Consider the following 14,288-nt stretch of genomic DNA (forward strand, 5'->3'; position numbering starts at 1 on the left):
GTTCGACCAGACACAGAAGCGACTCGATACGACCTAGAAGCGAGCGGCACATCCGGAGGTCGAGACGCGGCTGATAGCAGCAGATACGGAGGCGGTGAGAACTTACGGACAAGCGCAGAGAAGGCGAAACCGCTCGTGTGTGTCTGCATTCCACCCGCCAGGAAATCCGGAGAAGGGGCAAGGTGCGAATATCCAGCAGCGTCCCGGCGGTAACGGCTTACGAAGATACCGCCTGGGCTCTGGAGGGCCGTGACGGAGACCAACAACTGGTGGCGGCCTACCGGTCTCCACCCAAGGCCAGGATCCAGCTGAGCGGCGAATCACTACCTGAGTCTGCAGCAACCGTCAAGCAGTTAGCGCCTACACAAAACGACCACCGGATCAACGACGTGGTCTGACGAAACCGGAGAAGATGACGGTGGTGCACCTGGACAGACTGGTGCCATATCTACGGGCTACCTGATTCGGCGTGCACATTTTTACCTTCCAGAGTCCCGAGCGATAGCCAGAGACATCTAAAAAAAAGGGCAGATACTTCTGGAACAATGAAGCGGAACTTCAAATAGCAGAGCACAACAATGGCTGAGTCAATGCTAGCGTGACTGTCGGTTCAGAACGAGTGGAATGCTAAGAAGCAGTTAGTTCAACGTGTGGAGCGGAAAGAGTGCGCAGTTACCGACTGGAACGAAGACAGCGAAGCAGTGGAGTCGTAGGCAGATGCGTTACACACAGGACGAAGCATGGCATCTACCAAGACTCCGATTTGTAAACAAACACATGATCAATCAAGGAAACAATTAACTGTAACTGGGAAATTTTTAATAAATCCATGTTTCATTCTAAAGAATCCACAATGTTATCACTGACAATTCATTACGATCTGTTGCATAACCAGTTTATAAAAAAACCTTTATTTAATTAGCCTAATAATACTAAAACAATAAGTTCTTCGTTGTAATTTCTTAACTCTCTGGTTAATCCATCTGTCTATGGTCTAAACAATATTTTCAGCGTTTTCTGGAACTACATCACACAAAAATTAGTGTTATCTGAGACCATTGGTAAGAACAGCAGTCACAGTAACAGTTTAACAAATAAGAATTAGAATCAGTTGACAAGAGCAATATACAAATCGTTGCTGCTACTACCACAGTTTGTGAAGTAGAATATTATTCATTACCTAGACACATATTTTAATTTAAAAGGTCACAGCACATTTCTGTTCAAGTTATCCTAAATGGTTGAAAAACATTTATTTAAATACTGCAAATCTGTTCTATCCCCAGTGTGAACAAAATGATGACTCTTTTACTAAGTTCATTCTGATGCAATTACCCGTTCCAACACACGAATTTGGGGGGCACTGCAGCAGATGGAAGAAAACGTTACCTTTCTTTAACTACAAAAGAAAATTCCACGATGTTTGAGAGGCGAGGTAATTAGTCCCCCCCTCCTTCTTGTGGTCCACTGCACTAAGAGCACTGATCTGACAATTAAACTTATTTCTCCTGACTATATGCACTTATCACTATTCTGTAAACACGTACTTTAAAACTGAATTGCAGGATAATGTGTTAACACAGCAGCACACAGTGCATGTCAGTCAGAATGACTCAAACTAAAGTTCGTAGACCAGCATTAGTCAGTGGCAGCCTTCAGCATTGCAAGATGCAGCCATATCACCTGATACTTAAAATATCGAAAGATGCCGCAAGAAGATGATTACCAAGTTCATGACTAACGATAATGGTCAACAGCTTTATTCAGACCTGTGTGTGTCACAAAAGACAGACACATTACTCATCGCAATGTATTTAAAATTATGAAAATACTGTGAATGGGTTCTGTTCAAGTACCAGTCATCTCCGACTCTACTGGCAGACCCTCACTATCACAGCCTCTCAAACAATGTGTGAAGGAATATGACACGCATATATTTGCGCTATAGTTCTTCATAACACAGAAAAAATGCATGTAATGCTTTTACATTATTATTAATATGATTGAGTGTTCTGTCTGACAGGTCCATTGTTCTGCCCAAAAAAGAGCTCGCCAGTTTTCCCTATTCTCCTGAATGCAATGCTTAGGGGGACAAAAAGTTCTGCAATTAAGAACAGGTTCTGATAACATCTCACAAGATCACCTTTCCTTAATACATTTCAATGTCTATAATAAATACAGCAAAAACGATTTATTATGATGATGATTTAACTGTTTTGGTATCCATTTCTGTAAATAATTTCTGCTAATAACAGAGCTGTCAGATATAATCTCGAAGTTCTGCACTGTCACCACTCTTAACTGTTCATTAAAAACATTTAAAAAAAATTAATTTTAAAACTGGGTCAGTTTTAAATCTGTAGGAAGAAGGGGGAAATATAACATGGAGCATATCTACACACTATTATCTGAAATTTCATATGAACTGGACTGGAAAAATCTCAGAATTTCAGCCATACCTCCAATCACATGGAGGTTTTCAGTGACACGTGTGAAAGTGAAGAACTAGTAAAAAAATCACAAAAACAAAATAAATGTAGCAAAATACCTCTCAATTTGCCACTTAATCATGTCGCTTTACATTTGTATCTTTATTTAATTCTGCGTACCTCCTCTTCCATGTGCCATTGATAAGGTCTCACATTCCCATTCATTCCCCTGCTCTTCCTGCCCTCGCCCATTCATCCTGCCAGGGCTTTCTTTGCCTTCACCAACCTTCTCCTACCCATGCATCACAAACTCTGCCCACAGCTCACGTATCACACTGATAATGAAGGTGGTAAGCTCCTCTGAAATGCCGGTCAGTATGGTGCTAAATCCCAGAGGAGAGCCATCTTGATGCTATTCTGCCTATTAGCAGAAGGAACCAACCACATTTGTGGGGTATGACCACAAGTTGAGAAACCCCAGCACAAGTACTAGAATATGGAATTCAGCAACTCACCAGAATGAGAGGATCTGGAAGACTCCTGCAACTTGAAAGTAAAAGGAATGTGAACCTTCATCATCTTCATCTGAGGGATTTGTGGCTGCACAGGATGGACAGCGCCTCCAAACACAAGCTCATCTCCATGCAGACGGAATACCATCATGTTCCTACGTAAAGTTAATATTTTTATTAAACTTGACAACACAGGCTTGTGTTACAAGTTCATAATGAAGAATTATCACTCAATAAATTAACAGATTTTGGTGATACCGAGATTCACACCCCTTCATCGTATCAGAGAATTAATCTGTAGGTGGGAGGATAATAGTAAAATGGATCTCAGAGAAATATAATGGGGTGGTATGTTCTGAATTCATTTGGCTCAGAACAGGGATCAGAGGCAGGCTCTTGTGAACACGGTAATGTACTTTCGGGTTCAAAAAATGTTAGGAATTTCTTGGGTAGCTGAGGGACCGTTGGCTTCTCAGGAAGGACTTAGCTGCATGAAGTATGTAAGTCAACATGCTTTCCTACTTTCACAAACAGCATTGTTTACAATGAGAATAATCATTTTTATCATACTTGTATCTTTCACCTTCAAAGGCTGAAAAATTAATCAATGAATAACTAATTTTTGCATTAAGTGAACAATTTCAGAACATATTTCTATTCATCGTACCTGAGGAAAATTCCGGTAAACGATCACCAAACCTCGACTACAGCAACAATACTGGTTTGTTAATTTAAAAATCATGGTTGGACCCATAGTTGATTATTTCGTAGAAGGCCGGTAATCACACAGCCACTTATCTAATTTATCAGCAGCTACGGCAATTCAAGGAATAAACTATTTCGACTACTCTCATTATCATTTATAAATCAATATTAGCAAAACTAAACACACACGAGTATTTACTTATTGCCAGCGTGAGTAAATTTATATGACTATTTGCTTACCGCATTATGAATAACACCATTGCGCAGAAACATATCACAACCGCTAACACAGAAAATATGTTTGACAGTTCTGCAACAGACACGAGCATAGCTGTCATTGCAACCATCATTGTGTTCAAGTTGACATGTGACAGCACGGTCCGACACAGGATGACTGAAACAGATTGCCACTAGAAACACACGCAACACCACCAAGCGCGTAATGTACCAGCCATGTCGGTAACGACTGACAAATGTGAAAGTGCTGCCGACATAAAAATACAAGCTCTATTCCACCACTCCACTCACTACCCACTGTCCTACATCTTCCGACGTTCGATATAATGCAATACGATACTGAATGTCATGGATTATAAGCAAGTCCTACCTATACCTTCACATGTACGACCTCTCGTGACAAATGTAGGAACTTCTTCCAATATAAATGTGGTGATCTGGGATTTGATGTAAAAATTATTTTCAATTACAGCCTAAGCAAGTGAATGACTGTTTTTGTACTGTACGTAATTTCTTCCAATAACAATGAGTCATTTTCCATCAAGATTCATATTCTTGGTATTTCCTTCCTTGTTCGCTTCTTTGTGACATCTAGTGGAAGTTTCGGCACCAAATGTGATTCATAATATTTATGTGCGTTGTATTTTGTTGTATGATATATATTGTGGTCAATTTGCTTAGACGGTCTGTTTAACCAGTCATGTTTTCAGAAAATAAATTGATATCTGTAGACTTCGAAGTTTTTGGAATTGTACAAGGTTTGTTCTGGAAATAGCAGTCCGAGTTGTAGAATGAGAATTAGAATGTATTGTACATTCCATAGTCCCTTTTAATAAAAGCCAAAGATGTGGAACATGTCACAGTATGTATATAAACACTTCGTACAATAAAATACCAAAACAAAATTGCAACTGCATCGTTATTACATCTATTTATATAAATATTTACAGTATTCAATAATTTTCAATTTAAGTTAATTCTTCTAGAGTATGAGTGAGATAAAAGAATATCTTTTAGTGCTGGCTTAAATAATATTTATATCGTGATTTTAAACTTTTAATGCCATCTAGAAGAGTACAGAATATTTTCATCACTGCAGAGGAAGCACCTTTCTGATAGGTGGTGAGGTTAGATCTCAGATGATGGTGATCATGCTTATGACGTGCATGTATGCAATGTGTTTGAAGTGCTCCATGTAGTCAGCAATGGAAGGCAGTAATGAGAGTAGGAATTAATTTGCAAGGAGTATATTAAATTTCTTAAATTGTTCTCTGCAAGATACTATTCTTTTAACACCTGCTATTATTCTAATGAGTTTCGTTTGAATGATATATAGTCTTTTGCTGTCTGCTAAACTTCTCCAGATGATAATTCCACATGGGTTGATAGAATAGAAATAATCAAAGTAAAGCATTAAGTTTCAATAGTGGTGTGATTGTTCTCATGGAAAAACATTTAATTGGTAAAATATAAGATTTGAGGTTCTGACAGCAGTGGTCTATGTTGGTGCCATGGATTGTAGCACTGTGTGGACTTGTAGGTTTTGGAGCTTCATCTTAAGCCCAGTATGTTCTGCCAAAATGTTAGTATCTAACTACAAGTCACAGCCCAGAAGAACATCATCAGTAGAGTATGATGTCATGAGAAGTTAAGGATAAGAAAGTTATAAATACAAATCATATAGCATGAGTGCAGTCATAATGGAATAGAGGAGCTGTGGATTACAAGAACTAGGTGTTAAGGAGGCAAGAACACATTATTATTGTTGTTATCATCATATTTGTTGATGGTTGCAGTCAAATACAGTTTGACTAATACACAATATCACCATGACTGTACAGACGCCCATGCAGGTCACATCATATTACAACCTGCACACACCAGTCCGTCAGTTATTTTTCAACAGTTGAAGTGCAAGGATGTCTTTTTCACAAGTGCAAAAGATTTCATTGTCAATCACTACCTTGCATCTCATTCTTACTTAACTTGCCAAAATTCATTTTATCTCCCATGGGTACAAGCTGGTGCACTCAGTTTATAAACTTTGATTGGCACTTCTGCTGTTGCCCAGAGATAGGGACTATCTATGTCATCTGGGCCCAATGGAGTAGGTTCTTTACCAGAGGATGGAGACAGATTCCAGTCTCTGAAATGTTATGTTTTGTGCAATTTTGCATGAAGTGCATAGTGAGAATGCATTATGGGCTGGTCATGTCTGTCCATTCAATTCAACTCCAGAAACAACGGATGGACAACTTCAAGATCATACTCTTAAATATCCCATGAGCAGTGATAACAAAATGGCAGATTTAGAATGTTGTGAGGTTGACCCTGAGGTGCTGCAGTCTGGTAACCAAAGTGGAACACATAAGGATATTATGTGTATTCTGGTACATAACACACTTTCCAAGTTTCATTAACAAAAAGTCAAGATGATGTATAATGTCCAGAAAGTGTTGTTGTTTTAACAATACACCATCAACACAAACCACCATATTTAATTTGCCAGAATGAGTTTTTGCACACATTTCCAAGTTCTCCAGTGCCAAACAAATCAACAATCTCTTGTCTGATGAACCACTTCCACGACACAGGAACTCTTCAATGTGCTGCATCAGACTTAAGGAAAAGAGTGAATGCGTGCAATGCTTCATACAACATTGTTTTTTGGTTTCTGACTTCAGTGTAATTTATTTTTTGACAAAGAGAACACGTGTCAGGATTGGGTGCATTACTTTTCAATCACCTTGTACAAGTAGGTGATCCATTGTATAAGGTAAAGAAGTGTCTGTAATGGACATCAATATAACTTATAGTTACACAGAGACAAATCCTGCTCAGATTCAGTGACTGATCTATGTTTTGTACCTTTAATTGTATGTCAGTTGCAAAGATTCTGTGTCACTTTGTAGGTGAATTACTATTTCTCAGTTGAAAAATAATTTTGGGGATAGAATAGAATAGAACAATTTACTTACATCCCATAGGTTCTTGAAAGTACAAGCCAAGGATGTGGAACATGACATGATATGAATATGAAACATACTACAGTAAGAGTACCAATATAAGGTCATTTCATGTCACATCAACACACTTAAGGGGCAGCATTTTTATGACCATCTCTGATTTAATACAATTTTTCTAGCATTTTGGCTCTCCTTAATAAGTAACATGTATGAAATTCCACCTTCCTTTGTCAATTAATTGCAGAAATATAGGATTCTGAAATTGAAAGTTTTACTTAAATTTTACCTCATTCTGATTCATTAAAATGTTTGTAATTCTGATCCTAATTAAGGCAAAACTCAATGTACCAAATTAAATCTCTTTAAGTGGGGATTTCATTTGGTATGCCACCCATAATATTTTAGGGCATGTTAACCTTTCTATCTTGACCCATGACCTAGAATTTATGAAAAAGCATATTGCCAGGTTTATGCAAGTATTTTCCCCACATTTCAATACATTATGGAATGTTGGGTTTTCAGAACATGCCCATCGTCTGATGTTATAAAAAACAGTTTTGAGAACTGGATCTGTCCTCGTCTTTAGGCCTCCTGAAGGGAGCACCTACTCTGTGGGGTCCATTGGAATGAGCTGTATACTTTTAGCATTGGACAATGGACAAGGTCCAAAAACCCAACACTCCAGATTATATTACACCATTGTCAGAACCCTCCAAAATCTATTTAAATAAATCTCTGTAAAGTAACATGAAAGTGATGATGAGATACAATTCTTTTCCTGTTAGTGGTCTGATGCTACAGTGAATAGTTAGGTGTGGTGAGTCATGTTGTGATCTGTACAGTCATGTTACAGGGCATCATTACTCATCCAGCCTTTCAGTTCACATCTGATTCCAATAGAGTCAAGTTGCATTTCCTTATCTTCCAAGTTCTATAGTGGTTTTGTCAAGTGCAAATTATTTCTTTCTTTCTTTCACTTTTGGTATCGATTTACTTTAAGGTCTCCAATATTGGTCATTTTTATTGGAGGCTTTATATTATGTTTGTGGTATGTCCTGAGATACCCAAGTCTAATTGCCTGTCACTGTTTACTCTTGAAGGTGTTCTTCCAGCAACCTAACTGAAATGTCCGACCAACTCACTTCCTCCTGTAACCCTTTGACAAACACTGTACCAGTAGTAAACTTTCTGCAATCACAAAGCAATTTCTGTTTCATTGTTGCCAACTGCTACACAAAAGCATCAGGTGTATTTCCTTTTACAGACTTTTTATACCAATCAGTAAACTATTTCAGAAATTGGTATGTACTAATTTTGAACTTTGTTTTGTGGTTTCTTTTGGGGTGTGCATTTTCAAACAAGTGAAATAATACTGACAGAAATAGACACTGAAATCTTGAGTGTGACCATCTACTGTTGCCATACTTCTGACCTTGGGCCTCTGTTTCAGAATTATATATTTCAGTGTTATAACTTATTCCTATTAGAATTAACAGTCAGTATTAATTTTTTCAAAGAAATTACAGCAATAAAGGATGTCATGGGAATACATTCTAATCTTCATTTATTTTCTTTCAGGTGTCTCCTTCAGAAAGGTTTGTTTTATATTTCTTTATCCAACTTTCTGTTGTTAACAGTTTTTTAATTAATGCTTGTCCTCATCACTGCCTGCAAAATTCAGTGTCATAGCACATAATCTTATTGTCCAAAGATCTTAAGAATCTTGTCCTGCAGTATGGAAGATCTTACCATTTGATCTGATATTAGGGCGGTTTAATCCACATGAGATTTCAAGTTTTCATGGAAGTGACGATGATGATCTTTTGGGTTCTAGCACCATGTGCACTGGTTTGTAGATGCCAACATTTCAGAGAAGCATACTGTCTCCATCTAAAGGTCTCAAGTGACAGTGCTGAGAGTCAGAGCCCAGAAGAACATCATCATCACAGTTTAATCCGGTTTACAGTCCCACATTTATTTCCTTGAGATAATTTTAACAGCTCAAGAAACATAAGTTGCTGCTATTCTCTTAGAACCACAAAATAATTAGTAGAAAACTTCTGAATTCCGACATGATAAATCAAAGTAATTTTGCTGTCATCTTTTTACAGTATACAGTTAAAAAAGGGAAGGAGCTCGAATTAAAAGGATGGTGTATGAACACTGATCGAGGCACTGTACTGGGGCAGTTAGAAGGAGAACCAATGAAGGTGGAGCAAATGTGAGTAGCATATAACGTAGTCTAGTGAAATCAACACTTAAGTTGTTTGTCACTTATGTGAATTCTTATTTCATTCCTGTGGTGTGAAGATAATTTGGTTTCATTGTAAAAAACATTACACAAAGTGCCGACATGAAGAAGGTGTATTTATTCTCTGTATTAAAGACCCAGAGTTTTGCATTGTTATGTACAGTGACCCTTGGGTGACAGAGGCAAAATTCTTTTGCAGAGATTACAGGAACTATGAATGTTTCATACATGAAGATTACATAGCAGAAGTAGGGAGCTTTTTGACATACTTCTTCATATTCTAGAATTGCTTACAAATATGTAGAAATTATTGGCTTATGCTTTCAAGAAAATTACAAGCCCAGAATTCAGTCAAAGCCATTCATTCTGAGTGTTCTTGATAATAAGTCACTGCTGGATTGATATGAATTGTTCTTTGCTCTGCATGAAGAATATCTAAAAGTGCACAATGTGTGGCACATTTTAGTTTTATGGACATTTAATACATAAAGTAGACACTTTCACAATGTCTTTGAGGCACTAATATTTGAAACAGAATCAGTCATGTGTCTTCTCTTAATCTGCGTACCTGTCTGTGAATGTGTTGATTGGTAGATTGTAGTCTTCTCTGGACTGTGATGCATGTAGTCTTGTAGGTATTTACAACATTTTGGAGGTCTGTATCATTTTTGTCCTCGTGTTTACTCCTGAATATGGAGGTGATACATAGCTCTGAAATGTGAGCCGGCATAGCTCAGTCGGTATAGTGACTGGCTATGGACTAGGCAACCGGGGTTCGATCCCCGACGGGGGCAGAGGATTTTTCCTCTAGTCTCTGCGTCCAGACCGGCTCTAGGGCCCACCCAGCCTCCTTCCTATCCAATGGGTACCAGGGTCCTTTCCCGGGGGTAAAGTACGGCCGGGGCATGATGCTGATCACTTATCCCCAGCTAGTGCCGAGGTCAAGAATGAGTAGGAGCTATACCTCCGCTCCCCCCAAGCGCCTACATGGCATATAGTGGGACAGCTTTACTTTTTTACATAGCTCTGAAATGCTGGTAATCAGTTACAAGACTACACAGTGTCATAACCAATAAAATTGACATCTTCACAGTCAAGAAATCCTTGTATCTTGTACCTATTCAATAACAGCATATGGACACTGGGTACTGAATCAATATTAGGGTCATGTTTGTTCATGTGAAATTGGCCCAGCACATCAGTGACTAACCTACCACCTTTTTTGCTTGCACTACTTGCTCACTGAGACATGTTTGGTAGTTGATAAATCGTATTGTAGCGTATGTCAGTGACTTCATAGTGGGTTCTTCAGAATACAAGACGGACTTACTGCACACAATATTTCAACTAATTACTTCTTCGCTTAATGTTCTGTCAAATCATGGTCTTCATCATAGACAGTCAAAATGTCTTCACACTGGTTATATCAGTTGATTTTTACTCCAAAATACATGTGTGAAAAATTCTGCTGCTACGCTTGTTCACTGTTTGCTCACTACTGTACATCTACTTGAAACAGCCACAACTGACCTTCATGTAAGCATGCAGACCAGTGCATTCCCTTATAATAAATATGTGAATATACAGCACCTGAGAAATCTCATTTTTTACGCTCCAAGTCTTTTTATATGTTTTCTCTCCCAAGTCCATTTTTCTGCACCAAATTTCAGTAACTTTCTTAAGATTTAATTAGGCACTTCCCATCATTTATGTAATTAAAAATAATAATGTTTTTTACATTCTATGTCAAAATAAATCCGAATTATTGATTTCTTCCCTAATCAGGTGCTCCCTTCCTTTCCTTCAGTAATCAGTTTGAATCTTGGCCACGTTATTGGCTGTCCTTATCTTTCCTGTCCTGTCCTAAGTCAAATAAACAACCCATGAATACAATGTTTTCTGTATATGAATTTAATTTTTTGCATTCTGCTGTAAAACTGTTAGTTATGAACTGTGATGCTGTTACAGGAAACTCTGGTTGAAATGTACTGGGACCCCAAAGTCCAGGATTGATAAAGCTGAATTTAGAAATGAACGAAGTATAGACAGCTTTTCTCTAAATGAATTTAAAGTTCGACGCTAACTTATTATGTTTTCTTCTCCCCATTCAAAACTCCGATTTCACTTTGTTTGAATCTTGTATCTTAGTGTTTAAGATGTAATTTCACTGTTAACACCATGTGAGGTATTTATACACGTGTTAAATTGTCTATAATGAAGGTTCTTTAGACATTATTGGCACTTGTTAGGCCTCTTCCTTTGAGAATGCTACCAGTATTACACACGTTTCTAATTTTTGAAGCCTCATTCAATTATTACGTTAAAGAACTCAAGATGGTTTGTATTCATTTCATGCTCATGTTTCATTAACCTGACACATAATCCAGCATTTCTATCGTAGTCACAGTCATACATGTATGTTTGAATATTGGCCAATAAAATGCTCATTTATGGTTATTTTTTTATTATTATTGGATTCTGGTTACATATATAACATTTCCTTTGTTTGGACTGAAAGGTGTTGCATTATGAGTTAATTACTTTATTTGTCTGTTATATCTCCTTACCAGAGATTCTTCAAATCTAATGAACTAATTAACTTGTATTATGAAACCTAAAAATCCATTATCAGAGTCACTAAAGACTGTCATAAGAGCTTTCCTGAGCCAGTGAACTCTAATGTTGCAACAGCTGATCCACAAGGAATGCGGGTATGGTACGAGTCATGATTGCTTCCCCAACATCTGTCCTGATTCATCAGTCAAGCCACTGACATGTCCACTAGGATGGGCTGTCTTATGACAGTTCTTTTCTGTTCTGTATCCTCCCATAAGCACTTGTATCAATATCCACTTTTTCCATGCTCCCTTTTGTATACCATGTCTCCATTGGTTCACTGCCTTGTATGCACTTGCTCCACCCACATCGACTATGGTGACGGTGTTAGGTGATGTGACCAAGAAGTGTGACCATTGCAAGAGAGTGTAACCAGACCATTCACTATATCCACCCACTTTCTTTCACCCCTAACATGCACTAATCATATAATTTTATCATCTGTCCATCACTGCTCACACATGACCCAATTGACCATGCCTCGCATTAGCATGCCACGAAATTGCTAACTGCAAAGTTAGTAGTCCCATAGTACAAGTGTTTAAATCTTCTGTTACTCTACGATAAAGATTAAGTAGCATTAAGCAGGCAAAATATTTTTCTTGAGTTTGTGGTCATGTAGTCTTGCGAGTGATTACCAGTGCTCTGGAGGAACATAGTTCAGCATCTTCAGGATGGATGTAGTGTGTTCCTTCAAAACCCTGGAAACCAGCTACAGCAATATCCAGGATTATAAACCAGAGGTTACAGTCTGAACTCTTCGTGCTCTTAAGAACTCAGATCTCAAAAAGGCTTTGTGTCTGTAGTGCTACTGAACTGTAACAAAGTCTTTGTTAATAGACGCTGGGGATTCAACGTTGCAAATAACAAGTCCCACATTCAGACATGGTGGCTATGACCTTGTCTTTTCTGTTAATATCGAATAAAGACAAAATTGTGTATTACTAGGGACCGTGCCCCGGCTTAATTCGGCAACAAAATCAGGGGGCTTCCACCCATCACTTCCTTTCCTCTATTGCAACCAGTCCAATAATTTGTGTTCACATGAAGATTTTAGCCAGTGACACGAAGTGTCGAGCTCAGCTGAAAGGAAGAGCAAGAGGAAATTATAATAAGTAGCAGCTACACTTGCTGCCAAAACATTATGTTACTGTGACTGAAGTTCCTGTACTTGTATAACCTAATGCAGAATTAAATGAGCATCCCTGAAACACCAGTATGTGTCATCTGCTTCTCAACAAAAAATGGACAAATGACAGTCATTGCTGGAATTGGTGACAGAAACTTTCCTGTCAATCTTGAATAAAATTTCTTCTGTTTCTTCCTCGAAAAGATTATTACTTGCCCATTAAACAGCTTCTTGTGTTCACATATGACTACACTTTTCAAGATGTTTATTTTTGATAGTATTCAACATTCTTCTAAAAAAAATTAATTAATTTTTTTAAGAGTGATAATATATTTTCAAAGTTGGAATCTCTTTCCTCACAGCACAGACTGAAATAGTGACGTTCCATTCTTATAGAGTTGGTCTTATCCACGTTAGGTCGCGGATGGAGGAGAAGGCCTCCAAATATGGAGGGTAGCTGCGAATATGCTGAGTAAGCAGTCACCGACAACCGACAAGGGTTGATCCTCCAACTTGGGGGTTGGGCATGGGGCTAACAACTGCTCACTGTATAAACTTTATTTTGTAATGAAATCCCTCAAAGCGCCTCTGACCTGGACTTATTCTTTGGCTCGACTGAAGAAGTGTAAAAAGGGCATGAGATTTGGCGCGTTGAATGTTAGAGATGTCTCTACAGGGTAGGTTCAACCAAGTCAGTAGCAGGGAAATTAGAGAAATACAAGCTAGATTTAGTGGGGGTACAAGAGGTTGGGTGGGAAGGGGAGGGGTATCAAACAGCAGAAGATGATACATTTTTCTATGTAAAAGGTAACATTAATCACCGCTTTGGGACAGGATTTTTCATACATAAGAGGATTGTTTCAGCAGTTAAAAGAACAGAGTTTGTTAGTGACAGGATGTCGTATGCATTTCTGAATTGTCGCTGGTGTGATATTGTACTGCATGCCCATTCCCCAACTGAGGATAAAGATGAAGACACAAAGGACAACTTTTACGAAGAGCGAGAACAGGTATTTGACCAGTTCCCTGGGTACCACGTGAAAATTTTGCTAGGAGATTTCAGTGCAAAGGTAGGGATGGAGGACATTTTTAAACTGATTATTGGTAAGGAAAGTCTGCATGAAGCTAGTAATGATAATGGGGTCAGAAGAGTAAATTTATATGTTTATAACTGAGTAGAGAAGTATTTCGGAATATTATTCTACTAGCAGCTACTAGGGTCGAATGAATAAGGCTGCGATAACGCAAGAGTCTTTGTGATGCCAGCAGTCTGTTCCGTGCCGAGGTTCCAAACAGCCACCGAACAAGAACACAAGAATCAGTTTCCTGAGTTTTCTTCGTCCCGAAAAGATCCGAAATGGCCGCCGCTCAATGCCATCCACACTTTCCACTGACGGACGAGAAGAAACAAGCCATTCCTGATAGCTCGTAAACAAGAAACGG

At 38.4% G+C, this 14,288-nt stretch overlaps 2 protein-coding genes across 2 annotated transcripts in view; one reads left to right on the forward strand and one right to left on the reverse strand.

Moving 5' to 3' along the window:
* Positions 1-4,238, reverse strand: part of LOC110838860 (cell growth regulator with RING finger domain protein 1) — a 75,083-nt gene extending 70,845 nt beyond the window's left edge. The window contains exons 1-2 of the mRNA XM_022082486.2: positions 3,887-4,238; positions 2,945-3,096 (exon numbers count right to left, since the gene is read on the reverse strand). Of these exons, the coding sequence (XP_021938178.1) occupies positions 2,945-3,096; positions 3,887-3,996 (262 nt within the window). The 5' untranslated portion in view covers positions 3,997-4,238. The remainder of the gene's footprint in view (positions 1-2,944; positions 3,097-3,886) is intronic.
* Positions 4,239-4,502: 264 nt separating this feature from the next.
* On the forward strand, positions 4,503-11,557 carry LOC110838865 (acylphosphatase-1). Its single transcript, XM_022082496.2, has 4 exons — positions 4,503-4,641; positions 8,428-8,444; positions 8,961-9,070; positions 11,069-11,557. Exons 1-4 carry the CDS (start codon positions 4,584-4,586, stop codon positions 11,181-11,183), a joined length of 300 nt encoding a protein of 99 aa, XP_021938188.1. The 5' UTR covers positions 4,503-4,583; the 3' UTR covers positions 11,184-11,557.
* The last annotated feature ends 2,731 nt before the right edge of the window (positions 11,558-14,288 follow it).

The sequence above is a fragment of the Zootermopsis nevadensis genome, unplaced genomic scaffold (genome assembly GCF_977971745.1).
Source record: "Zootermopsis nevadensis isolate Lab colony 2312 unplaced genomic scaffold, Znev_1.0 Znev_ptg000013l, whole genome shotgun sequence".
NCBI lineage: Eukaryota > Metazoa > Arthropoda > Insecta > Blattodea > Termopsidae > Zootermopsis > Zootermopsis nevadensis.

Excerpts from the sequence above, each read along its gene's own strand:
- LOC110838865 (XM_022082496.2), top strand. The coding sequence starts at position 4,584 with ATGTTTTCAGAAAATAAATTGATATCTGTAGACTTCGAAGTTTTTGGA. Across the intron at positions 9,071-11,068 it reads CCAATGAAGGTGGAGCAAAT|GAAACTCTGGTTGAAATGTA; the intron begins GTGAGTAGCATA and ends ATGCTGTTACAG.